The sequence below is a fragment of the Diadema antillarum genome, unplaced genomic scaffold (assembly GCF_040938485.1).
Source record: "Diadema antillarum isolate AM-2024a unplaced genomic scaffold, OU_Dant_1.0 seq00000463_RagTag, whole genome shotgun sequence".
In the NCBI taxonomy this organism is placed as follows: Eukaryota; Metazoa; Echinodermata; class Echinoidea; order Diadematoida; family Diadematidae; genus Diadema; species Diadema antillarum.
Genome location: NW_027271434.1, coordinates 649,012 through 676,609, shown reverse-complemented (window position 1 = coordinate 676,609; position 27,598 = coordinate 649,012). Strand labels below are relative to the sequence as shown.

General features: G+C 38.9%; 1 protein-coding gene across 1 annotated transcript in view; it reads left to right on the top strand.

The window, feature by feature from the left end:
* Positions 1-27,598, top strand: part of LOC139733247 (endoplasmic reticulum membrane-associated RNA degradation protein-like) — a 50,172-nt gene that overhangs the window by 11,199 nt on the left and 11,375 nt on the right. Inside the window, exons 10-14 of the mRNA XM_071644087.1 lie at positions 811-840; positions 1,375-1,443; positions 3,873-4,052; positions 4,879-5,180; positions 6,596-6,835. Coding sequence (XP_071500188.1) covers positions 811-840; positions 1,375-1,443; positions 3,873-4,052; positions 4,879-5,180; positions 6,596-6,835 — 821 coding nt within the window. The remainder of the gene's footprint in view (positions 1-810; positions 841-1,374; positions 1,444-3,872; positions 4,053-4,878; positions 5,181-6,595; positions 6,836-27,598) is intronic.

Here is a 27,598-nt window from a genome sequence, read left to right as displayed (position 1 = left end):
ATGTTGAACTCCATCAATAAGTTTAAGGACAGTAGCCCTCATCTGTATAGCATCATGTTAGCTGTCCTAAATAACAACATAATGATGAATGAATAAGAAGATAAACACATTTTCAACAGAAATACTGTGTTATTGACTTTCGATGACTTTACAATGTTAGGTCATAAAGAGACAATTTCCAAATGAAGATTTAGACTTTGTTTCTCTGAAGATAAAGAAAAATTGCCAGAAAGATGCAAAGGTCAGAGAACTTTATAAATTCATGTTGCCAGTAGAAAAAAAAAAACACAATGTGTTTTACAGTCACATGTTTGTAGGGATTAGAATTGTATTTCACATAGCATCATTCCCTATCATGTGCACACAAAGAATCTTAACAATCTCCAAAGAAGAGAAGGAAACTACTTTTTGCAGGGTATATATATTGTAGCAAGTAGACTATAAACACCACTTACTTCTGCATTTAAAATGATGGATGTGTGTGGTCTAAATGCCTGGTTATTAGCACCACTTACTCCATTTAGTTCTATTTTTTTAGGGGCTCTTGCATGAATGAGTTGTGTTAAGATAAAAATAAATATACCAGTAATAAGTTAAATTCCTTAGATCTCTAGTGTTTCACCACACGTCGCAAGAACTAGACCTACTCTTTGTGAAAGAGGCAGTGCTTTTCAATCATCTTCGCTTTCATTTCAAGTAAAACAGAACTAGATAAAGTTCAGTCAATATGTCAGTTGATCAGTGATTTGAATAGGGAAGCCTTCTGACTTACAAATGATTTTCTTCTATCTTTCTTTACCTGAAAAACAGTCATCTGTACTATTCACCACATTTGATGAGGTAAGCATGTGGAGTATTCAAAAAAAGTTGATTCTTGAAAGAATAGTGAAGTGAAATATCCCTGTTTTCAGTCATTGTTTATATTCAGCTTCCATTTTCCTTTCATCATGAGGCAGGGCAGTACTTTCAAATACAACTCATTCCAAGTGATGTCAGTTTTATGTGTCTTGTATGACAAAAGCTTGCTAACCCTCAAGCTTATGTTAGAAATAATTTTGGGGCTTTATTCACACAGTGTGCATCAGTCCATGCCGATGGCATGTTCTGCATGAGGAAATTTCATTTGAATTGAATTTCATACCATGAGCTATAGTTATGCGCAAGAAATAACTGACGTTCACCAGAGCAGCAATGTTCACCTCCAAATGAAACAAATTCATATCTTTAAGAGTTTTCTTTTCTCTAGCAACATATATGAAATGTAAAAAATTGCAACAAAATCCTGCAAAAGTTAAGTGAGAAAATGTAGTGCTTTTAGTCTAAGTGTTTGAGATATATTCTAAAGCTGCATTTGTGTTTGTTTTGAATGTCCAGATGTTATGTGCTGAATTACCAGATGGGACTCCTAATCTTCTGATTCCAGCATATTCCGAACCTTACATGGTAAGTGTCCATCATAAACCTGTTCCTCATGAGAACCTGCTGTACCAGGTTCCTGTGGCATCAACTTATTTACGGGAACCTGGTATACCAGGGGCGTGTTTCATAAAGCTGTTTGTAAAGTTATGAACAACTTACGAGCGACTGGTGATCAGTTCTTGTGCTGAATTATGAAAATTCTGATCAGATATAGCACATCAGAACTGATCACCAGTCGCTCGTAAGTTGTTCGTAACTTTATGAACAGCTTTATGAAACACCCCCCAGGTTCCCAAACTGTCAACAAGAGTGTCAGCATTCATCCCCTAAATTCATGTTTATTTGTGGTATGCTTATCAGAAAAATGACTTTGTTCGAAGGATTAGAGTTTCTTCATCCAATATCTGTTCCTTTTCTGTACCAAAACTGCATGTATTTTTGTCAAATTTACCTTTTTCAAACATAGTAGTGTGCTTGTTACATCAAGACTGAGCTCACTAGATTTTGATTTTCACTGTGCCCATTTGGGTGCCCTTACAGTGTATATGAAAAGAATTTGCAAGCCCATCAGCGCACACTGTGTTCATATCTCACGTCTGATCAATTTTTTGCATTGGTCGATGGCACATGCAGTTGATCGTGGAAAGGGAAAACGTGTACTAGTCGACTGCTTTCGCACGGATGGATTACCAATTTGTCCATTCTTTGTTGACGGGCAAAAAAGAAACTTGTTTGGAGGCATTAAAGTCTGTCGGAGCATTGTTGGAGGAACTGGTTAAGTAGCTATACCAGGGGGGTGTTTCATCAACGTTTGTCAGCGCTGACAAACGTTGATGAAGCACCCCCCTGATCATAAATGAAACCTTCCATGGTACATCATCAGAAAAATGTGAGGGGATCCTGACAGTTTTACCATTGAATGCATCATCCACACAAGGTATCGCTCGTGACAAATATTGCAAGATTGAAATATTAGGGAGACACTGCTTTAATTGGTCATACACAATTTTGTAGTGTTACTGATGATTTAGTTGACTATATCCACGTATAGTCGGTGATAAGAACAAAAACTTTTCTTCATTTAATCATTGGACATTGAATAATAGCCTTGATTGTTTTAATTCTACTGCAATTAAGGCAGCAACTACTTTTTCTACAATTACCTGGTAGTGGTATCAATGTTTTATGGATACAATTGGCAGAAAAGTACCTAACATTGACCCTCAGATAACCATTAGTTGTAATGCCTTTCTTTACTTTTGTTGGTACTGAAGATGATGAAAAAGATGTCAAACATGAGAATTGGTCAATGTTTTTTTTACAGCAGTAAAGCAGAAGCCACAAGCCTTTATTAGGACCACCTGCCCTCCCCTTTTTAACCCGCTGAGGACAGGCTGATTTTGCTACAACATGCATTTCCCTTAGGCTGCGTTCACATAGAAGTGTACTGTATTCGGTATTTGGTAATCGCTATTCGCTATTCGGGCACCCAGTACACCATCACCCGCACCATCAACTCACCATCCCATGCAGTGAGGACTTCTTCCTCCTACATCCCAGCAAATCTTATTAACAATTTCTAAACTGCATCAGAATGTCAGTCTACGTGCTTATTTTTGCTAAAGGGCAAATCCAGACCAAAATTGTCATTATTTCATAAACGAGAGACGGTATATGCTGCAAGAAAATCGAACAAGCTCGATTCCCACTATGCTATACTATTCTATGCTATTCGGTACTTTCGAATAGTGCCCTCTTATGTGAACCGGTGTTAGGAAATCCTATCGTTCGATTCAAGCTATTCCCGTGCCCTCGAAAACGAGCCCCGAATACCCGAATAGTATACTTCTATGTGAACGCAGCCTTAGACACTTGCCCGAGTATACTCGGAACTCGTCCTCAACAGGTTAAGGCTCTTCTGTATAGGGCATAGTGTCAGACAAGTATGTGTCAAAGTTTACCTTAGCATATCATTCAGTGGTTTCTCATCAAGAATTAAAAGCATGTAATTTTAATCTTTCTCTGGTTGAAGTGTCAAGAACATAAACGATTCATGTAAAGGTAGGGAGCCAAATTTATCGGGCACACATAGATTTGAGTAATGAGTTGTTGTTGAAAGCTTTGACAAGGCTTACTGTAAAAGCGGAAATTTTCGCGGTGTTGAAATTTTCGCGCATTTCGCGCAACCAGAAACTAGCACAAAAATAAAAGCATGCGAATATTTTTGCTTGCCATATGTTCCTGTGCGTGATGTCTTGATTACACGGAATTAAAAACACTCGAAACTCTTCTTACCCAGCCAAGCGCGAAAAATTAGTCGCGCGAAAATATCCACTTTTACAGTAATATCCCTTTAAGATACCAAGGATGTGAGGGTTAATACTATAGACTTTACCCCATGCTACCAGCATCATAGAGTCTCCACCCCTTTTTGATGGAAATCACTCCCCCAGGACATGCTAATGGATCTTCTGCTCCATCCCGATGGACCCCGGCTCAGGGACCACGCCAGCCATGGCGAGGTGGACCTCGACTGTGTCCCCCAGGATCTGGCCACCTACACGATATGTGTCTTCATCGCCAGTTGCACCAGGACGGCAGCCATCATCCAGCCAGGGTCAGCTGATGGAGAGGTCAGGATTCCCCCCCCCCCCCTCCCCCCGTGAGGTTGTTATTGTCTCTCTAAATTTTGCCTCATGTATCCACCCTCCTTTTTGTCCTTTTTTTTATCTTGGTACCGGTAGTGTAATCAGCTCCTTTGGCTTTCATTACAATGTGAATTGGCATGAATGTAAAGTTTACATACATTCACAGAGTACTCAACTATGCCCATTCGGCCACAAAAAGTATATTACATGTGTGATGTGGTGCATTACTGCATGCATGCGAAGTCACATGTATGCCTTATATTTGAAAATCATGATAAAGAAAAGAAAACAAAGAAAAGGGGAGTTATCGTAATGCTGGTTGTATAAATTTTCATTGAAGGTCATTTCAAGGTAAGAGCAGCTCTATGAAATTTCCAATAATGAGGATTCCCATTGTTTTAATCAGTATTACCAGGGTTAGGGACTGTGTGAAGATACCATTTGCAGTGGAGCTTGTCACAGAGATATAAAATGAATGATATGATTATGTTATGTCTATGTTTTTACGAAATTTGTAATTTACATCCACACATTGACAAAGTTATTGTGAAATCAGTTGTCATCAACACCAATTTGTAATGTATTTGTTTGTATTTTTTTTTCATAGCAAGGATTATCTAAAAGAATGTTTTAAACTTAGTTCTGGACATACAGCATCAAGCTGCAAGCCAGTCTTGCAGGTTTTGTTTTCCTGTGTTTTGTTTTGCTCTGTTTTGTTCACTTCATTACAATAATTTCATGCAGAGAGACAGAGAACGAGAAAGAATAATAGATAGAATAATAATAAAAATATCTGTTATCTTCTTTTCAGCATCCATTGCTCCGGAAGATCCAAGATTGGGCAGCATCCTACGTCTCTCTCTTCCATCCCCTGGCCTCTTGCAGACACCTCGTCTCTTCCCTCCTCACCGGTCTAGCCCAGTGGGGGTCACTGCCCAGACCCTCACCAGGAGACGAGCTGGATTACGTCTCCTGGGAAACGGGTGGATCCGGAGGAGGGTACCATCACGGAGAAGAGAGCGGAAGTGGGATGAAGGACCAAGAGCTTATATCACTGGTGCTTAGGATGTCACCAGGCCTCAATGGAGATGACATTGCTCCCATTTTAAAGTGGTAATTATAATTTTAATGCTTTCATGATTCTGTAAATGGCATATATTTTCCAAGTATGCTTTTTCATGGATTGGGACTTGTAAGACAATTTTGTGAGTGATTGAATGTGCTATTCATAATCACTGTGACAGAATAAGAAATCAGTTTTCCTTTTTCAGGAAAAAGTTAGTGATTTTCACTGTGGATAAGGATCTGCAATGCAGTTGTGTTGCGGAAGGCAATATTTTTGCGAGTAGTTCATTTCCTGAACATTTCAGCTGACTTGCAGGATTCATAAAAGTACAAACGTGGCAAAATATAATGTGTATACAGTATTACAAAGAAAGAAAGAGTTAGATTTTTTCAGACATATGTATACAGAGAGAGAGAGTGTAAGAGAAAGAGAGAGACAGAGGCAGACAGACTGAGTAGAATAAAGATATCACATAATTATCATGTTGTGATCTCTTGCATGTTAATATTATCTACCCATACCCTTAGCTTTCAGCTGAATCAACTATGGAATTGCAGTCATTACTTGTGCTACATGTACATGTGTACAGCTGATTTCACTCAACTTACAAGAATACTAGAATTTCTCTCATAATTAACACAGGAATTTCTCTTGACATTAATGTTACTAAAAGTTGCACATTTAAAGGTAAAACTGTCAAACTTTGCTCCCAAATGTACATGCATGCCCAAGAAATGTCGGGAATAATGCTGTAATAACAAGATATTTGTTGGGTTACGACAAAAATGTGAAATATCAACCAGTCGCAATCTCAAAACTCAATCGGGGTCAGGCTAACTCAGACTCGGGGACAACTCGGCCTCTCTTTGACAGCGGGGCCAAGTTGTCCCTCTGAATTGTACAGTTGTGCTATGGGAGCACTTCGTGTTCTGGCTGGTCGCATTTAGGGGCCAAGTTGATACAATGCGCGCATCAAAGAGGTTCTAGAATAGAACCTCTTTGGCGTGCATACAAAATGATCATGCGCCTATGTATAAAATATGATGATCATGAACTGCGTGTAAATTGTCTGAAATAGGGCTGAGTTGTCCCCAAGTCCGAATTAGCCTGGATCCTATATGGAATGAAAGTCGTTATACTGACTTTTATCATTCTATACGTTTAATCTCAAAATACTCCAAAACTACTCATCATCCTGGCAAATTGCGTCGGCCAGGTAAGTTTCTTGGTAGACCCTTATGATATATTGCAAGCAAATATGAAATGGTGCAAGACGGTTCTCAAACCCTTGCCAGAACTATGTTTACCTTTAAGATACAGAAATTTGCACATACAACCAACATTGTGTAAGTAATGTCTCAATCTTACAATTTATTATATTTTTTCCAGATTTACCATGTTTGAAAAAAAGTTCTCAGTCATTATTTGATACGTGTATTCCACTTCTCTGATGTCAATTCAGCATCACACGTCCCTTCTCTTCCACTGAGCCACTGATGCACCGGCTCCAAGGCATGGCGATCCACACCCTGTTCAGACCCCGTCGGGAGCTGGAGACGGCAGGCATCCTGCATCAGATTATGTCGCGGTGTCTGGTGGTCGACGATCAAGTATGCAGCCTGGCTGCCCTGCGGTTCAGCCAGTGGCGGGACAAGCAACTCAGGTCCAGGCAGAGAGCAAACTACATCCGCTTCCTAAACAGGTCAGTTTTATTGCAAATATCGCTGAAAACACTGCATTTTTCTCACTGTTTTCATCTTTTAAAGTCATGTGCAGCACAGTACCAGTGCTCCATTGATACAATATGTACTTGTTATTATATCCTTAATTAATTAAATCCTGTTCATGATTGGTCAACATTGCAGCATGTGACTTAACATTGCTGTGTCGGGAATCATGATAGAGAAATTGCAATTCCTGCTATCTCAGAACCCATAATTTCAACTAGAGCCTCTCAGAGCATGGTATATTTGTTTACTGTTGGCTACAAAACAGTGGTGAATGGCAAGATGCATGGGAGTTGCTTGTGCTACTTTTTTGAATACCATCCCTTATTGTTACTTGTCAAACTTTGATTGACAATACAAATGTAAATGGCAAGACAAACTTCTGTCATGAATCTTGTCAGTGCCTTTGTCTGGTTGTTCTGAATTTTGAGTGTGACATTTTCCCAGAACCAAAGGCAGTATGTTCCTGTTACACTAGCCGTAATCACACACCGCGAAACTAGGTGTAGTTTACTTCCCGACAATTTCCAGAAGTTTGAGCACACAGTCACACTACAGATAAAACTACTGTAAAACGAGGAATTTTCGCGTGCATTTTAATTTCGCGAATTTCGCGAGCGCCAAGATTTGCGAAATTAAAATACACGCGAAAGTTCTTGTCTACACTATATGCATTGAACGCCAGTGGCAGTTCGCGAAAATTTCATGCCGCAAAAAAGGCCGTCGGCTCCAATTCACAAAAAATTCATGCCGTGAATATATCATGTTTTACAGTATGCACAGTTTGAGTGATGCGAAACTACCCATAATGTCAGTCTCTAACACGCATACTCAACAGGAGCCAAAACTGTGCACTGTCCATGTGTATAAAGAATGCAAACTCGCAACAGCCTGCCAAAGAATGCACAATGTGCATTTACAACATAATCACCTGACAAATTTCTTGAAGTTTCAGCCGTACTGGTCACATTGCACAAACATATGTCTAGCTTTGTGAGAAGTGAGAAACTTCCTAAATGCATGCAGGAAGTTTCATGGAAAGTTTCACTGGTAACTTCTTGAGAAGTTTGTGGTCACACTGCCCAAACTATGCGAAACAAAATATTGTATAGTGAAACTATGCGCAGTGACTGTGGTCGTTGCGTTGTGTAACCAACGACAGATCAACAAGTGTGTGTGAAATGGGGTTCATATTCATTTCAAGTTGATACCTGGCAATAAATTTATTTTTGTGGCCACTAGGGGAACAATCAAATGTTTTAAATACTAGCAGGTGACTGTAGGACCTGTTGCTCTGAGTCTTCTCCGCAGAAATAGGCAATGGGAATAGAGGGTCTTTTTCATAAGGGACCTACTGCTGAAACAATACCCAAAGCAAGGGACCTCATGAGTGAGAAACCATGGTCCAATCCACTAATAGCTGAAACAGCATTTGCTTATAAATGGCTCACCAACTAACGCCACAGGGCTCTCCTCTGTTTTGTGATGAACACAAATAACACATTGTAATTGATGTTTGTTTGATTGATAGGACATTCACACAGTCATGCCACTCAATTTAATGTCTGTCATTCCCATTAGCTGTCTAGGATCTGACAGGTGGAGAGAGATAAAAGGCTAATGTCCCCTTACGAAACAAAGTTGGTTGCTAAAAGAAAGACAAATATCACAATGAACATTTTGCTAGTGGCTGGATTACACAAACAGAGCAGTATGCATGTACTTCTGAATATTAGCTGTATGTTGGGCCTCAGAATTAGAAAAATATTTGTTAAGGTAGGTCATGATTGCATTTTTCGATATACAAGTATTGCCATCATATTTGAAGGAACTAATTTGTTAAAACACTCTGCAGCAGTGCACTTGTGGGCTTCCATACAAAATGTTGCTATGACACACAGCAAATAAGATATTGTATTATTTGATGACTCGATGTGTATGACATGGCTCTGTGTAAGTCATTTTGGACCCATTTCTTTTTCCGAGCACTTGATTCTCATGGGCCAACAAGGTGGGCAGTTTAAGCATAAACTTTAAACAGCTGGATACTCTGATAATTCTTAAGTGTCCGTGGCATGTTGAAAAGATATTATCCAGTATATAGGCGACTGCACACAGGGAGGTATTTTTGTTTTTATTGGAACCCATTTCATTTCCTTTCACCTTCTGCATTATCAGGCAACAGTCAGACTGTTTTTCCCCTCCGAACTATTAAAAGTCAGTATCATGATACACTCAGATGGAAAGTTGGCATGGCCCCGTGCATAGTTTTGTTTGATTTACAACTAGCCAAGCCTTTTGTTGGATTCGATGCAGATTATACTTATGTGTGTCAAGGACACTACCTCTAGGTTCCTCTCTTCCTCTCTCTCTTTCTTTCTCTTTCTTTCATTGTTTTGATTGTTAGCAAAGTTTGCATTGTTTCAGTCACGGTCCTTCAGATTACCCTTGTCAGGAAAAAATCCAGGCTCATTTCTCACTCCCGGGAGATAAACGTCTCCGTGCAAAAAAAAAAAAAAAAAAAGAGAGAAAAAGTATGAGTCAAGTCGCTGGCAAAATATTCACACAGAGACCAGGGCTCCATTTCACAAAAAGTTGATATGATAGCAACTCTTGCTGAAATGACAATTGTCGTGGTAACGGCAAGAATTGAGGTTCCTGATTGGATGTTGCCATGGGAAGTTGCCATTCCAGCAAGAGTTGCTATCCTAACATCTTTTATGAAATGGGCCCCTGGTCTGCGCACTCACGCATGTCAGCTGTCAATTTCATTTGACCAAAAGTTACAAAACTCTAAATAAAGCCACTTTTTATGCAGTCTGAGTCATGTTTTCAGTGAGTAATCCTCACATAAGAATTATTTGTTATTTGTTAATCAAAAACTATCGCTGTCATGTTAGGTGTAACATTGCAAGTTTGGAGTTCTTTGTCAATACTCAACTGAAATCGATAACCTCTCTAAATTAAGTCATGTGTGCACATAGGAGGATCATCATTACTGAAATTAGTAGTGTCATGGGTGTACACACATCATTTGCAAAAAAGGACAGATGATAAAACGATAGTCATGCACCTTACCACAATTAAAAGACATCTGAAAATGTCTTTTTGTAGAGTGTTTTTTTTAATAATTTTTTAAAGCATTACAATCGTGGCGAGTGGTTTGTGCAGCACGGAGATGAACGCAACACGCCGCCTCCCCCCATTCTGTATCAAATGTCGTGACTCCGAATGAGAATAGCGCTGGCTCAATGGGTCAGCGAACACACACTGGTTTAAAAAATCACCTGACCCAAAATGGCTGTCCGAGCCACGCGAGCTTCCGAAGGGATCCGAATGGACGCACACTCACAGTGCGCATGCGCATGAAGAACGACCAAAAGAGCCAGGCGTCTTCTGGCCTCTCTCCTCCAATCACCGCAGCTCGCGGTCACAATGTTTGTGTATGATGCGTACACACACACACAAACATACACACGGGTCTCAGTGGCAGCATTGTCCCACACGTTTATGGATAGCACTGCAGTCTGGCATTGCGCAATTGCATGCGAAAATTTTGTTCGTTTGGAGGAGTTACGCAATAACGTACCATTAGGGGTGACGATCATCCGACTCTAAGGCAGGAGAGAGTGAATTATTTATGGATGTGTAAAAGTCCTTTGAAATCTCACCTGCTTACCAAGGATTACTAGACATTGTAAATATTATGGTATTTGGGAATTCAATACACCATTACATTAGATCATGTCAAGCATTAGTAAAAGGTACCATGATAATCAACCTATTGATTGTGGGCATCTTCAGCAAGACAAGACAAGTACTTATGTCTGCCCCTTTTGAGGTTTGCATATAGGAATTTATGTGATAGTCTTGGGACAAGACTAAACCAAAGTAACAGTCTTCATTGTTGTGAGTAATACTCAATGTAGAATTAGACACAGATGATAAATCCCAGTGAATTAAGTGTATCAAGTTGGCACGTGATGTACATACACATGTTTGTTACACAAGGCTAGCTGCAGTCATGTTCTCTCAGTGAAACCATACTCAGAGAAGAAGAATCATGTGCCCATCCCCTTCACGCACACACACAAGCTCTTTATGTGTATCACCGACTGATATCATGGCATGAAATGGTAGCCTTGATCTATTTGTACTGCTTAATTTAGAGTGGTTACACCTGTGCATCTATACCTGTCCCTCTTATACCTTTTGCAACTAGTTACATAAACCTGTTCACAATGCCAGGGAGGAAGGGAATGAGAGAAAAAAATAAATGTTCCCTTTCTTGCTCCCTTCAAGACATCCAGACTCATAAAATAATTTGAGCACCGTAAAAGTGGGAATTTTTGACGTGTGGAATTTTGTGCACATTTCATACAATAAGAAACTAGCACGGAAATGGAAGCATGCAAATTGTTTTGTTTGTTTATATATATGTATGTAACACTATTGAGGTTTTGATTCCACAGAATTAAAATCATGCAAAATTCATCTTACCCAGGCTGAGTGCAAAAAAGATACTCACACAAAACTTTCCTCCTTCACAATACTGAGAAGGCAGTTATTCATTTCAGTGGTACAAATGTCGCAAATGATACTAATTCTATAGTGTGGTCGCTTGTAGTATTGCAACTGATTGACAAATTGCCCTTAAATAACCACTGATTACTGTATAAGCTGTTATTTTTGCGAGGGTTTAATTTTCGCGAATTTTGCGAATCACAGTTGGACCGCGAATTTAACAACACGCAAAAATGTCACCATACGCTGAGGTAGTAGTGCGCTTATGTAGGCCTCCGTGTCAATTCGCGAAAACAATATCTCGCGAAAATGTCCGTGACCTCCTCATTCGCAAAATATCAGTATGCGAAAATAACAACGTATACAGTATTCAGTTTTTGTTTAAGTAGTAGCCATGGTGATAATCAAGGGCATATACTCAAGTGGGATTAGAACCTACAACCTCGTTATTGCTAGACAGGCATTATAGTCACTAGACTACTGAGCTTCTGTCCAATACCCAGTGATGGTTCCGATCCCTTGTAGCAGCAGGTACTCAACTACACTTTATTAAAAGTAATGCTTCTTGCATCAAGTTGTTTTGAGTTGTTTCCTTGTAGTATTGTTTGAATTTTTGCAGTTTACAAAGTGTATCCACTGTTAGAGGCTAACATTCAATGCATATCGATGTACATGCCCTCAGTTAGCCACAAGTTTGTCTATGGCTTTAAGGAAAAGTTCACCCAAATACAGGTACATGTATATGTGTGGATTGGGTACCTGGTAAATGTAGCAACATATGTATAACATATCAGTGAAAGTTTTGGGAAAAATCATACTGTGTTTAAAAGTTATGAATTTTTCAAAGTTTGAGTGCCACCATCACCGGATTAGAAGACTACAACAGTTTGTGTTGCCACTGCAGTACGACTATAAGGAAAATATAAACAGAATTCAACATATTTTCACATATCTAGTAAACTGAAAGAGCGCTTGACTTACCTCCTTCAGAAACCAGGGGAAACAATTTTACCCTTAACATGTGTCAGTAACAAGTCGAGGGAATGTGTACCTTTTCATAAAAGATGAAATTTTATGGAATTCTCTTTATACTTTCTTTCACTCAATCCACGCCTTTATATTTGGGTGAACTTGTCCTTTAAGACTGAAGAGCTTATAGTAACGAAGATAAGATATGTTTTCCTCAAAGAAGCACTAATTCGGATAGGCGGCAGTAAAGATAAGATTTGTTTTCGCATACGCTGATCTCATTACTCTACAATGTTGTGTATACATTAATGTTGTTTCTACCAGTACCTTCAAGTGATTGAGGGCCAACAGCAGATTATATGGATATTTATGGCATCATATTGGGTAATAGGTATACAATCCACAACAGATGCCAAGATCTTATGCAAACGTATGTGTGGCATGGTGCTCACTTTCTTTTTTGTGCTTGATTATGCATATTAGCTCTTTATGTGCCACATTTGCATGCCCGCTTCAGTTGACTGTGTGCCAAGTTCGCATATTTTGCTGAAATACACAAACCATCCCAAACCCGTCGATAGTCACCAAATGCCACAATACAATGAAAGAATCACTCCTGACGCCATTTCTAACACAGATAGTTTGCATTGTTTGGTGATTCAATAGTGGTTAAGCGGGGTTCCCACTATCACGATTGGCGCCACGATTGAAATTGTGGTCCTAATCGTGAAGCAATCGTGGTGAACTTATTAGATCGTATCAGATTGTATCAGATCTTGAGGTTAATCGTGGCAATCGCATTAATCGTAGAAAATGTTTGGACGGTTGAAAAATTTTCTACGATTAACACGATTAATTTTTGATCGTGATCATCGCATCAGATTGTCTTGAATCGTATCAAAGCGCAGCAAATCTTATCTGATCGTGCTGCGTAATCGTGTTGATCGGGATCGACTTTTTCACTTTCCTTCTGCTAATTTTTTTTTTGCACATTTGCCCTTATTTTACTCTCAAATCGTATATATCTTTTATTCCGCGAGGTTGAATAAGGGAGAGGTGGCACAATAAACTATAAAATAACAACACCACTGAAACATCCACCAGAAGCAGAATGATTCACATACCCCACACATTAACTTTTGTGACTTTTGAAAAGTGACCATTGTCGTGGATGTAAGGTCACTCATGCATGACTATAAAGATCATTTTTCTTTCTTTCTCTTCTTTCTTTAAAACAACAACAACATAAAGATCACTGTCATTATTATTCACATAGACGTTTGTCAAGAAGTGTAGCAATACCCCTGCAAAATAATTTTGCTTAAGACTTTTTTGTTTGTTTGTTACAAAGTGACATTATTTTAGGGAAGTTACCTTTCTGTTGTGTGTGTATGTCGGTTTTGTTAAACACTGTGTAATAAAACAATAAATCAAGCCAAACCAACCAAACTTCCAATACCCCATGAGATAACGACATTTTGAAATAAATATGCATATGATACATACTATGCAAATATGAAATCAAACACACAAGCAATGTTTTCAGTTTGGCCAACTTTCTTATATTGAGCATATATAACACATACTATGTTAGCATTCAAAAAGATTCCATCCTCTTTTTTAGCTTCAATTTCATATTTCCTACATGTATTTCAAAGGAAGGTGGAAACATTTATTTTGTCTTGATCTTTTTTGGGTGAGCACGTCGATTCAATAATCTATTAATTTTTTTACGTTAAATTAGAGGAGGGACTATCTCAGGTTCTGGCTGGCCTAGGTGAAGCTTTCTATCTGATGATAACATGATTGTCATTCCCAATACTGCAGAAGGTCATGTTGTTGTCATCCTCAACCTGTCAACCCTTGCCATCATCAATGGTTGTGGATAGTAGGCCTAATCACTCTGCAGAAGTTAAGGAAACAATGAAATCCATCGTCAGTTGGACTATAGTATTTCCATTCGGGTCCAATCGCACCTTAAATGAGGGTCGCTTTTGATCCCGATCGTGAAAGATATCGTATCTTATCTCAACAGCCCGCATTGGTTCGCGGTATTCGTATTGGAACGTATCAGAACATAGCTGCACCCACCAAACCGGGGATCATGATCGAAATGATCATGGTAGATCGGAACCAATCATGGACTCAATCGGGACAATCCTATCGGATCGTATTTAAACGGAGACCAGGTCGTGATAGATCGTATTGCTTGAAATAGACCAATCTTGACCATATCGCATCCAAGCGAACCAACACGTATTGCCTCGCATAACCTCGTATCCAAACATGAAATTTCAGACGAGTTCAATGAAAATTCCATGATCAGTTACGAATGTCCAATCGTGGCGTTCGTAATAGATCGTACGACAGTGGAAACCCCACTTTATCCATCGGGGTTTTTGAGAAAATTCTAATTTTCTGTCACGGTTGTGCACACGTCTGCAAAAGTCATGCCTCCCACATCTTGACAATAACTTAGCTACTGGCCATTTGTAAGAAAAACGATCATTGTGTTGATACATTATAAGATTTACATCACAGCAAAGCTTAGAATTTTCTCTACAATTTTCTTGTTTTTTTTTAAATGCATGTCTAGCATAGACGTTTCTATGAAAAGTTACATGGCTTTGAAATTTCAGATCTGGACAATAACTTAGCTACTGGGCATTTGCAAGAAAAATAATCAATTCTTTGATTATAAGATATACATCAGAGCAAAGCTTTGAATTTTTTCTACAATTTTGTTTAATTCATGTCTAGCATATGCGTTTCTATAAAAAGTTATGGCTCTGAAATTTCCAAATGTGGTCTTGCGTTACGGTCTCAAAATAATGTGGCATGCTGGGAGTTTACACCCTGGCACACAATAAAGAGTTAAAAGTTTAAATAGTAAGTCTAGATAGCAGTTGGATCAATATAACTCCATGCCATTTTTTCTTTCTTTTTAACCATTAGGAAAGCAAAAAAAAAACAACAACATCAAACAGCTTCAGAATGTCATGAAAAAGACAAACACACTTGCGTATTTGTCAAAGGAAAAGCATCAGCCAGGAAATAATAAAAGAGTGATAAAAACCTTGACATTTCACAGTCCCATCTTGCTGGCTAAACAAACATAATGACACTCATAATCACATGTTTATCTCTCCTAGATTTAAATGCTGGTAGTTTTCGAGCTCAGGTGGTTAACATCGTGTCTCTTTGTTTGTTTTTTAGTGCTCTGTAATGTTACTTGAAAACAAAATAATTTCTTCATCCTTTTGCAATGTCTAGATTTAAATGCTGGTATTTCTTTTTTTAAAGCTCAGATAGTTAATGTCATGTCTCTGTGTATGTTTTTTAATGCTCCATATAATGTTACTTGAAAACAAAGTAATTTCCTCATCCTCTTGCTGTTTCATTACCAGGGCTATGCTTGATCTGAATGTGAATCAATAACTCTACAAAAGAAAAAACAACAGACAAACAAACAAAGTTTTCCCTGTGATTAAGAATACTTCTTGCCGCTCTCAGTGAAGTAGTCCTTGAAAATAAAAAAAAAATAAATTAAATGCACTTGAGTTGTTGTTTATTTTGTTCAGGGAGAAGTAATAGTAATGCTCTGGTTTATTTACATGTACTTTCCTGAATGAGACCATTTCAAAGGTCATGAATTATTGCAACTTTGTATCCGGTTATGTCTCCTTGGGTTTTAGTGAATGAACAGTTTGACATACAAATTTCCAATGTGTTCTGCACGAGTCATGTTTTAGATATTCATTCCTCCACTCATGCTCCAAGTAGGATTATTTCATGAGAGCCAGATATTGTGCAATTGATTCAATAGTATGTAGAAAATCGCATCAAAAGTGTCATTTTACCCTCCCGGAATTTCCCAGTGGATGTTCTACGCCAGGTAGTCAATCAGAGAAAAAACAGAATCCCCCCATGAGACTGTGACTTTGAATGGGTTAACGGTAGCATGAGGAGGAAGGGCTGGTCTGCCTATGTGGGCAGTCTGGTGTAGCCACGAGGAAATCGCCGCCTTCCGCCGCCGCCAAGTCTGAAAGCTCTGAGGCGATTTATACCTTGAGTTGGCACCGAGCCTTATCCCAATATTGCAGTTAATATTACAGAGTCGCACGCATCAAACAGGTCTTGAAAATGAGGAGGACCTGATTGAAGGCTTCCCACGATCACCTTAACCGTCCTTGCATTGACCCCCTTCACCTGCCTATCAAGTTACAGACAGCTTGGAGACGGTACTTCATGTTGGATGTTCCGTCGTTAAATGTCACCCGCGTGATGGGCATGATTCCAGGTCTTGTACGTGGAGTGCCAAACTCAAGGACGATTTGTTTTGACGAGCCCGAAAATTCAGATTAATTTCTGACATTCACCAGATACTTGCGTAGATGTAGCTGGATTATAAATGTCTTTGTTGTGTCATTATGCTTTCATATAACTGCAATTTAATGGATCCTGTGCCTGCAGAAACTGTCAATTTTTGCCCTAAAGGGACACATGTGCATAAAAAATGTGTGAAATAACACTGTGATGATGCGATTTCAGTAAGGTACAACCCCCCCCCCCCCCCCCCCCCCCCCCCAGCACACCGACAGTATTGCAATTTTAGAACATATCAGATCGTGGTTGTTATGCAGTGTCTTATCATCGATAAAAAATTGGGCCATAGTGTTATCCATCTTGAAAGTGAACTGCATGCAGCTTGTTAGGAAATAAATACTACTGGTAGGGTTTCATTGCTTAACATTCTACTCTCCCACTACTGAAAGGAATAAAATCATAAAGATTATTCCACACTTTTGATCTCAAAATACTCCAAAGCGACTCATTGTCCAGGCAAATCACTTCAGTCAGGCAAGTTTGTCGGTAGACCCTTTCGATATATCGCAAACAAATTCCAAAGGGTGGAAGATGAATCTTGAGCCCTTGTCCGAACTATGTTACAAATTTAAAGTACAATACCATGCTGTATTTCATTTCACTTTGATAGATTGAGTCAAATCAGATGACATCAAAATCAGATGTGAAAAATAACAATTATGGTATTTCATAATTTCACATATTTTCTTGATACTTTTACTGTTGATATGCCATATATTTAGTGAGTCTACTTTTTAGCAAATCAGGACTTTGAAACAATTTTGTGAGTGGTTAAATTTTTAATTGTGGAGTACAGTACTGAATGGAGAAATGTATGCATGCACGTCACATTCATGTCCCGATCAGAGTTAATATTTCTGTGTGTTTTTATATTTGCGAGTAGCAACGGACTCACAAATTCGCCGAGATAAAAAAAAAAGAAGCAAAATATTCAGATATGCAGGTATATTAGGAGGAATCGCAAATGCAAATTGGAGTTGGTGATAATGTCATGACTTTGCAACTCTTCCATTGGTTTGTAGACAAACAGATCCTGCCAATCACATTTTTGGGTGGTGATTTAGCAATTGAGATCCATTCCCCCCAAAATTCTGTAATTATCATTAACATTACTGTATACGCCATCTATTAAATGGGGTTTTTATTTTTAGGAATTTCACCAGTTGGGAGCTATTTGTGAATCATACAACACAAAAAATATCAATTCTGAACCAGACGTGATTGAGTCATACATGTATGCATACATTTCTCTGTTTATGACTGTATGGGTACTCCATTATCGCAAATTCAACAACTCACAAAATTGTCGGGAAGCCCAATTCACCAAAAAACCACACAAAAAACAAAACACACACACACACACACACACACACACACAAAAAAAAATGTATATATACATATAGTCTCGCTTAATGTATGGCATACACAGTATACAATAAATTTCATGCAAGGGATAAAATTATTCTCATTGATTTAATGTGAAATACCCCCCCCAAAAAAAAAAATAAAAAAAAATAAAAATAAAAAAATAAAAATTCTAATGAGCTCATGTAAATGATTAAGTTGGCTTCAGTGATGTTTGGGCACGGCTGTGAAGTATTAGGAGCGTTCTATCAATTAGAACATCAGCAAGCCGTTTTAACGACAATCTGAGGGGATCCCTGCTGGGACCTTAGATAGATATCTTAGTCACATGATTACGATATCTTTTGCGCAAAGACTGTCATTCATGTTTTTGTCCGTAACAAGACTGAAATACAAGTTTTTCTTGACTTGGAGTGAATCAACTTCCTCCACTTCGGAGGATGTGTGATAACATGATATCCTTTGCGATATCTAGAGTACAGCAAGAAGGACCGTATTCCGTTCAAGTATTAACCCGTTGAGGATGAGTCCCGGGTATACTCGGCAAGTGTCCATGGAAAATATGTGTTGTAGCAAAATCAGCCCGTCTTCATCGGGTTAAAAGGTTAAATTAGTGACATTTCATGCACAGAGGAAATGGGAAGTACATTGCATTACTCATGCAACAGCATGCACCGTTTGCTAAATGATGCAATCATTTTGCTGTACCCAGTGAATTTGAGTGAACACAATGTGGACTGACTTACCGACATTCTACACGTGATGTCTGAAACACTCTCCATGTGTGTGTCCTATTTTGCTCAAACTTTTTTATTGCTCTCTCTCTCTCTCTCTCTCTCTCTCTCTCTCTCTCTCTCTCTCTCTCTCTCTCATTCTCACTCTTCCCTGCAATATGAATCTTTTCCATGGGTATGTTCTTAATTTCAATGTAAAGGGGAAGTTTCCCCAGGTATGCACAAGGATTGAGTGAATGCAACAATGTCAGTAGAACACATCAGTCAAGTTCGAGGAAAATTGGAAAATCCGTCCAAAATGTTTGAATTTTTACAATTTCAGTACCACCAGCACTGAATGAGAAGACTTCATTAGTTTGTGACATCTTTGCAGAACAATGATAAAAAAAGAATATAAAGATAATTCCACAAAATTAATTCTTTTTAAGGACTTCTCATTCCTTTGACTTGTTACTGACATATATTATGGGTAATATTATTGCCCCTGCTTTCTGAAAGAGGTAAGCCAACTGCTATTTCATTATGCTATGCTAGATAACGCCACCCTACACTGATGCATAAAAGCAGCTGTGAAAGACCACTAAGTAAAAATTCAGTCAGATTCTTGTAAGTGTCACACAGTTATATCCTCAATGCATTCTTACTCACCTACCTGATGGCTGATAGCCAAACTTCTAGTAAGGGTTGTTTTGTCAGGATGTCAACAGTGATAACTTGATAAACTGTTTTCTGCATGTGCAGTTTGGACAGATTCCCAATTTTGAATTAACTTAGTGAATCCTTGAATATTAGTCATTAGGTGATACGCTATCAGCGTATCACCTATTGTGATTGTCAAAATCTCTCTTTATTTTTTTTTATTCTTCTTTCTTTCTGGACAATTTTGTGTCGTCAATATCTCAAGAATGACATAACGAAATAACATGACATTTTCAGTCAACATGTCTCATGACAAAATCTAGCCACAATAAGGTTTTCATGACAGTAACATATCTATGACGTCATCTAGGCGCCATTTTGTGATTTTCGGACCTTGTCACATGATCGATCATAACTTCATAACTAGATGTCATTTCTGTATCATTTTCGGTGGACATGAAGTTCAGGTCACGCTCTATCTTACTTTTTAACGCTAGTTACACAGGTCATCATTACGCGCGCGTAAGCGCGCGTCAAAATTTTAAAAGGCTCAAAACGACTTCCCAATGGGAAATCTCGAAGTTTCAGACAATTTTAAGCGTTTCAAACATTTTCTCGCGTGCGCGTCCGTCCGCGCAATTCCGCGCGCAGAGCCCGTAAGCAACATGAAAATGCAATTTTTTTGACTGATTTGGATTCCTGATACTTTGAGTAACAATATCCATTGATTTCCGATCGATTTCGACCTATAACAAAGGAATGCACTGGCGTCAAAGTTGAAATTCCACGTGCGCGTCTTTCTGCAAATATAGTGAAAAAACATGTCTTTGTTTATTTCGCCATGGCTCTTTAAATCGTCCGTTGACCCTATATTTCTATTGCATATTACAAAAGTATATGAATTGTAAATAACATTCCTGGTATCAATATTGCCAGGAAAACGCGATGACGTCATCATATCGTCATTTTAGATGAAAAAAGTGGAATTGATTTTTTTGAGGTACTGTTTCTGACATTCATTTGCTCGTATCTCTGTTGTTATAGCTCAATATTATCCCAAATTCAGATATGTTGCAGTTTGAACATTTGCCTTTCAAGTCCATGTGATGGTTTTGAAATATGATGACGTCATCACACTAGAAATTGTGATTAAAGGTAAAGACTCAAAATCAGACAAGTTTACGTGTTATGTCTATGGGAGGTGATTTTTTTTTTTTAACCATGCATTGACTTGACAACGTTTAAGCACCTTTACCTCATCTGATTTTGCTCCATTTCCTCTGAAACATAAATATGTTGTAGTTTAGACAATAAGCTTTAGTAATCATGCATTTTATGTTTTCAAATCTCCTCATCAGGTTGACAATTTTGCAATTTAAAACTGAAAATGAGAATGCAATCTGTACGGAACGATTCCCAATTTTTCTTTGCAACTGTATATTGATCGAATCCACGCTGCCACTTGTGAGAAATTGAATAGCGCCATCACAAGTCGACACTGTCACAATAGTATTTACATTTAAGTTTTGCACTCGATCTTCAGGACAGCAATGTGGCATAATCTGTTAGCGCGCTGGTTCTTCATAACGCCATACCGGAAGGCGAGAGGTTCGACCCCCGCAGGACTTTTATCCGTTCTTTCTTCTTTTTTTTTCTCTCTTTTTTTTTCGGCAGTTCAGCTTTACTCCGATGTCATTTATCGTATTATTTTATCAAGTGTACGTAACCCGTGAACACGGCTGCTCTATTTCCCTTGCTTTGTATTGGAGTTTGGAGATTGGGTTTGCTTCAATAATTTTGTCACACTTAATGTTGTAAATTTCCCCTTGTTACAGTGTCCCGCTTGCCACGATTCGTTTTCTCTTTCCTTTTCTCTTCATTTGTTCTTGTTATACTGTAGCAGGATATTTAGGAACGTGTTCGTTTACATAACTAACATGAATGGGAACTGAATTAATTAACTCTAGTCCAGGTGCATGGCGTCTCGCTTATCTCTTTGGAATTCCAGGTTATTGTTTGACCAAATAACGGAGTTAAAGACAGGCAGGGAAGGAAGTGACTTGATATTGCTTCATAATGAGGAATTTCGGGCAACACCTTTCCAAGTGTAGTGATTATGACGGGGTTCTCTGTCGTTTATTTTCGTCATGGCTGTTTCACTAGTTAGCCATAGGTGATATTATGTTGCTGGCATCTGGGAGAATAGAACAGATCAGTACCAAACTGGAATAGCCCTATAAGCAATGTGGTAAGCGTTCAATTTTTTGCATCATCTTTCTTCTTTAAAGTCAATCACTACTGATCGAAATACGCAATATAATATGACACGTTCCACTGGTAGTTTAGGCAAAGGGAGTTAATGCATGATGCAATGATAAATGTGCTACCATTGATTTTAGAGACGTCATTGTGGTGTGGTACTGGTGATGGTAAGGGAACCATAGATTGCTTTTAAAGTAATGAGACAATCATTGGACCTTTGCATCAAGACCGTATTCCCATCTAGAATATAATGCATGTTCGTGCGGCGTTTTTTTTTTTAATCCTGACGTGGACATTTTTTTTTCTTGTTTTTAATTTAAGAATGTTATATCTAAATTTGTTTCTTTCCCCTAACATTTGTTTTTTGTTGAATATAGAGTTAGACGTTCCGTGATCGAGTAGAAGAGCAGCGATTTAGTTACAGTTTCAATGCATCTTGTTTACCATCTTCTCTGACATTAAATTGATGGTTTTTATATTTGACATTGTCTGTCTATTTGCCAGTTTATGCTCATAAACCACTGCTATAACAACTAATACATTTGCTTCACCTGTCACACGCAATGACATGGATTGCAGTTGTGCATGCAGTTTTCCTTTTGCCACCTCTCGTTTTTCTCTCCCCTTTTCCCTCACTTTGGTTTTGTTATACTGCAGATGGGAATGATTACAATAGCATAACCCAACTTAAAGTAGGAATGAGAACTGAATAAATTAACTCTGGGCCAGGTGTATATAGCGTCTCGCTCATCTCTTTGAAATTTCAGGTTGCCATTGTTCGACCAACGGAGTTGAAGACAGGCTTTATGTTGCTATAGAGGTATCTCGCGCCACATGAATGGAATGCATACGCTGTTTAGTATTAGTAATACACTTTTTCATGCCCATCCCTGCCAATAAAAGTGTGTTTGACGGGGTTCTGTGTCATTCTGCCTACGAGAAAGCAAAGTTTTATTTTCGCCATGGCTGTTTCTCTATGCGTAGCCGTGGGTGATGGGTGTTGTTGGCATCTGGGCAGTAAAGAACCGAGTATCATGCTATAATACCCCCCCCCCCCCCCCCCGTTAGGTTCTAAGCGTTCAATACGGTGATATATCTTTCTTCTTTATTATATCGATCACTGCTGATGGAATTACAGAATTATGTTATGACACGTTTCACTCAAAGCTTAAAAAACAAAGTTTATGCACGATACAAGTAATGGTGCATGAGTCCTATAGGCCATTGATTTTAGATGAGAAATTATGATATGCCTAAAGTAGTGGTGTCATTGATTAGGAATTAATGACACGATTAAGCACTCCTTCCACTTCTAACTGTCCCCTTTGAATGTGTGTCGATCACGTGAGATCGTCATAAATTATCATTCACGTATAAGCTTACGTTCAAAGTGTACTCTTAGTTGGAGGAGACCTATAGTTACATGGTTAAAGGTGATGTTTTGCCCTTTTCTCTTTAATTGAGGTATCACTTTCGTCCAGGATAAATCACATTCTCATGTAAACAGACTCACTTGCTCTATATCCCCTGTGTTGTATCGGAGGCTTCATTGGTTTTACTGCTGGTAAATCTCACAGGCTTGTATATAGTTGTAAGAGCTCTCTGAACTGATCATTGTGATAGCAAGATTAGAGGGAGTCATATTGGTTATGTAAATAATGGTCAAAGGTCATGTTTTAAAAGGCCACTGTTAAAGCCAGGATGGTTATAAACACTTAATTGTCATGTTTTATTTGTACGTGCCGAGGATCACTTGGACCCCGTTTACAGTGCGAGGCTCGGCCGCGTTCGGTGTAAACGCGCAAAAGGCCAAATGCGGGGCCAAAATTGGCCTCGCATTAGGCCACGCTCTGGAGGTGGTCTCGGCCGCGGCCGAGCCGCGGTCGCGCCCGGCCTTTTTCTCAGTGTAAGCGCAAACTGGGCTAAATGCGCGGCCAATTTTAGTCTGGCTTCCAAACCCTCGCCTGTACTATTTCGCTATTCAGGATATTAACTACTTCAACGTCGAAAACTAGTATAGTTTAAGGTGGTTTTGTCCTGCAAAGGATTTTCTCCTTCGACAAAGGCCTTTGCCCGAACGGCGACTTCGTCGCCACGGAATTCAGTTGGCAAAGGATCTGAAAACCAGACAATACCAAATTGCGTTTGTTTAAAAGGGTAGAGCGCCACTACGACAAAATATTGAAAGGTTCGAATCAAAAGCGCGGCCGAGCCCGGCAGTGTAAACGGACTAAATTGCGGGGCTCGGCCTCGCAATTGAGGTTGTCCTTGATTGCAGCTCGGCCGCGGCTCGGCCCAGCCCCGCACCGTAAACGGGGTCTAAGTTTATGCACTGTAAGTACTCAAAAAGTCCGTAAATCGACTTAGTCGCACACGCACAGAATTTCCACTTAGTTTGTGTGACAGAAAAACAAATGTGATCTGAATAATGTAGGCCCAAAAAAGTTCAACTAAGTATCTCATTAGAACTTCAAGGTTCTGTATTACATTCTTTTCTTTGTCGATCACGGATGACCGACATCTGATGACCCCAAGCGTATCACCTAACTCGTCTTCAGTGTGACGAGTTTCATATCTCGTTTTTTTGTTAAATTCTATATTTTCAGAGGTGTTGATAGGCACCGTCTTGTGTTTAGAGTGAAATGACAGAGTATGCTATTCAGCTTTGTGAAAGTTTGTTTTTATGATCTGCTGACATCAAGTTGGACTAATATAGATTGTAGGCAAATAATGAGTTACAATGACATGTCTATGATTGCATATTGTGTGCGTGCTCTCTTGAATGTAGAAAAACTTAATCTTCAATTCATGGATTATTTAAGAATATTTGAATGTTTAGTCATATGTGTAGTATACCGTATTCCCAGAAAGCCACTTGAAAAAGTTTATAGCAACATGGACCGTGTATTCACTGGATTTTGTGTTCGATAGTGATGAAATGTGTTGAGGCATGTGTTCTTGTAAGGAAGTTGTGCCTGCATCTCGTTTGTGCCAGCTTTGGTTGCTTTAATCTTGATTCACAGCACGGTTTGTGATGGAAATGATTTAAGTATGTGATTTTCCCTAGCACAGTGTTGGACTTGGACTAGATGACATGCATGCCAATCCCGTGGCTTCACTCATTAACTTGCCTGGGATGATCGCCACAAACACACCCCTGCGGCACTTTCTGTGTACTTCACTTGAGCCTGCATGCTAGGCCCTTATGTATGGCAACGAAGAAGGCTAAACTTGGGAGTTTTGATGTGTTATTTAAGCATGCCTGCCCACACGGATTAGAGCAGTTTGATCCTATTCCAAACAACAGTGGTTTTTAACTCCTTTTTTTTTCCTCACTCCCCTTCTTTCTCTCTTATCATGCTATTTTCAAACCTTTGAATAATGACATGTCTTATGCCTGTTTTTCTTTAACTTTCTTGAGACCAGACCTCCTCCAAAACCCCCTCTTTTTTTTTTTTTTAATCTGAGAAAATTCAGATAATTGGGACAAGACGGAAGTGGTCAATCTTGCTTGCCCTGGGATTCCTTCGGTTGCCCTTGACATCCAATCATGGAGATTTCCAGACCAAACACACCCTGGGAGAGAGGGGGGATGGGACGGGCATGAAATTCTCTTGGGTTGTCATTGTCTTGGGTCACTGCCTCGTGATGAAATCGTATATTCACAATGGACATAGTTGAACGATTCTCAAATTAGAACCGAAGGGGGCAAATGTTAGCATACGTGAAGAGAGAAAAAAAAAGTGGTGTAGATGGACGGCTGCTCCCTGTCGTCCACGTGCAAGTAAAGTCCAAGGTCGCTGAACTGGCGAGTCGTAAATTACAAGCAGTAGGTGCCGCGGATGATGCGATGCTCGCGGATGATATGCTCCACGAAGCGCAGGCTCCTGCACGGTTTAAATTTTCAGACATAAGTGTCAGTTTGAAAAGTCTGCTCTGGTAATTTTGATTTCATTATCCTGTCCTAGCAAGGCTTCACGTGTCGCCGAGCGAGTAGGCATTTGCTAGAGTGATAAGGTTTGTTCGTAAAGCAACCACTTAAGAGCTTCTGTGAAGGTGTATACTGCATGATCTTCCTTCAGTCTTTATTTTCATGCGTTGATTTAAAGTTGTTTCCCCTAATCATTGTTGCCATTCAGGAAGCATTGCTGCAGAACAAGATAGGTATTAACCCCAATTTTTCTGTCTTTGTGCATTTAAAAATTACATCATCTATTTTTGTTCACAGAAAGCAGGTATATTAGCCTGGTATATATCAAGCTTGGATGCCTTTCGTATATACATTTTATCTTATAATTGCTTCAAAGTGCCACTTGATTTGAGGCGAATGCTGTCAAAATTTACGACCTTTTCCACTCTATTGAAATATTTTGTTTTCAACCTAATAATGACATAAATTTGAGAATGAACACCCATTATGTCTTACAAGAACCAGCTGTATGCGCTGGTAGCAATCACTCATCAAAACCCCGAGTTTCACAGCCGCCTGGCAGTTTTGTCCGTACAAATTCTGATCACGCCCAGTGCAGCAGTGCTATTTTCAGCAAGTGGCAAGGAACTAATTTGTGACCTGTCCCTGGAGACCTGGACAAAACTGTCTGGGAGGATTTTCCCCTCAAAGTTTTTTGTAGAATTTCTTCATGCTCAGATTGATCTTTTTTTTTTCTCTCACTCTCAGTTCACCCATTTTACTGTGTCTTCATGTCATTGACTTTTTTCTCTTAATAAACTTATCCAAAGAGAATCTTTTGCATTTGTCTTTTAATGCACGCAATCTTTTTAATGGGTGCCAATAAGTCCTTTTCAGTATAAATTAGTAGTACTGGATGTTAATATGCACATCAAAAGAAAAAAGAAACATGTTAGTATGTAATGATAGGATTGTAGCCTGCAGATTTCGGCCAGATGGTGTGGTACTGTAATGCCAGAAATATTTGCATGCATGAAACTTTTGCGAATTTTGGGAGGAGCTAAGATTTGTGAGAGTAAAATGCATATCACCCGTGCAGAAAGTTTCTATCTCCACAAAACATTGAATGCCAGTACAAACCTGTAGGTACTACACTATCATGACCAGCCACCTGCAAAAGTTTCATGTCACGAAAAAAGGCCAGCGACTGCCATTCGTGAAAATTTCATGCTGTGAATATTTCTGATTTTGCAGTATGTATGTGTCAGCATTTAAAATAAAAGCTGCTGTGTAGAATTTCTAGAATTTTATTGACTCTTTTGACTCCCTCTTGGGTATGAGAGTACAAACAAACATGAAATATGAATAACAGTATAACAGACTAGTGAATACAATTCTTGTAGATCTCCCGATACGTGATGAAACAAAGATATAAAAGATAATATAGTATATGAGAGTACAAACATGAGTAAAATGAAAAAAAAAAACACAAGCAAAATATGAGACAAAACAATGCATGTAGTAATGAAACACAAACTTGTAAACTACTAGGGGCCATACCATAGACAGTCTCCATGTATATAATAGTCTTTTACAAGCTAAACAAGGCAGGCTGTTTCACTATCCTACTGTTATGTGTAGGTACAACTTTATTTGTACCATCTACTGTAACAGTGGATATTTTCGCGCGACTAATTTTTGGCGCTTGGCCGGGTAAGAAGAGTTTCGAGTGTTTTGATTCTGTGGAATCAAGACATTACGCACAGGAACATATGGCAGGCAAAAATATTTGCGTGCTTTTATTTTCGCGCTAGTTTCTGGTTGCGCGAAATGCGCGAAAATTTCAGCATCACGAAAATTTCAACTTTTACGGTATGTTGCTTAAACAATTTTCTTTCCCAGAAATTTGAGAAAATTGCAACATAAGGCAAGTAAATCTTGTGTTCTAC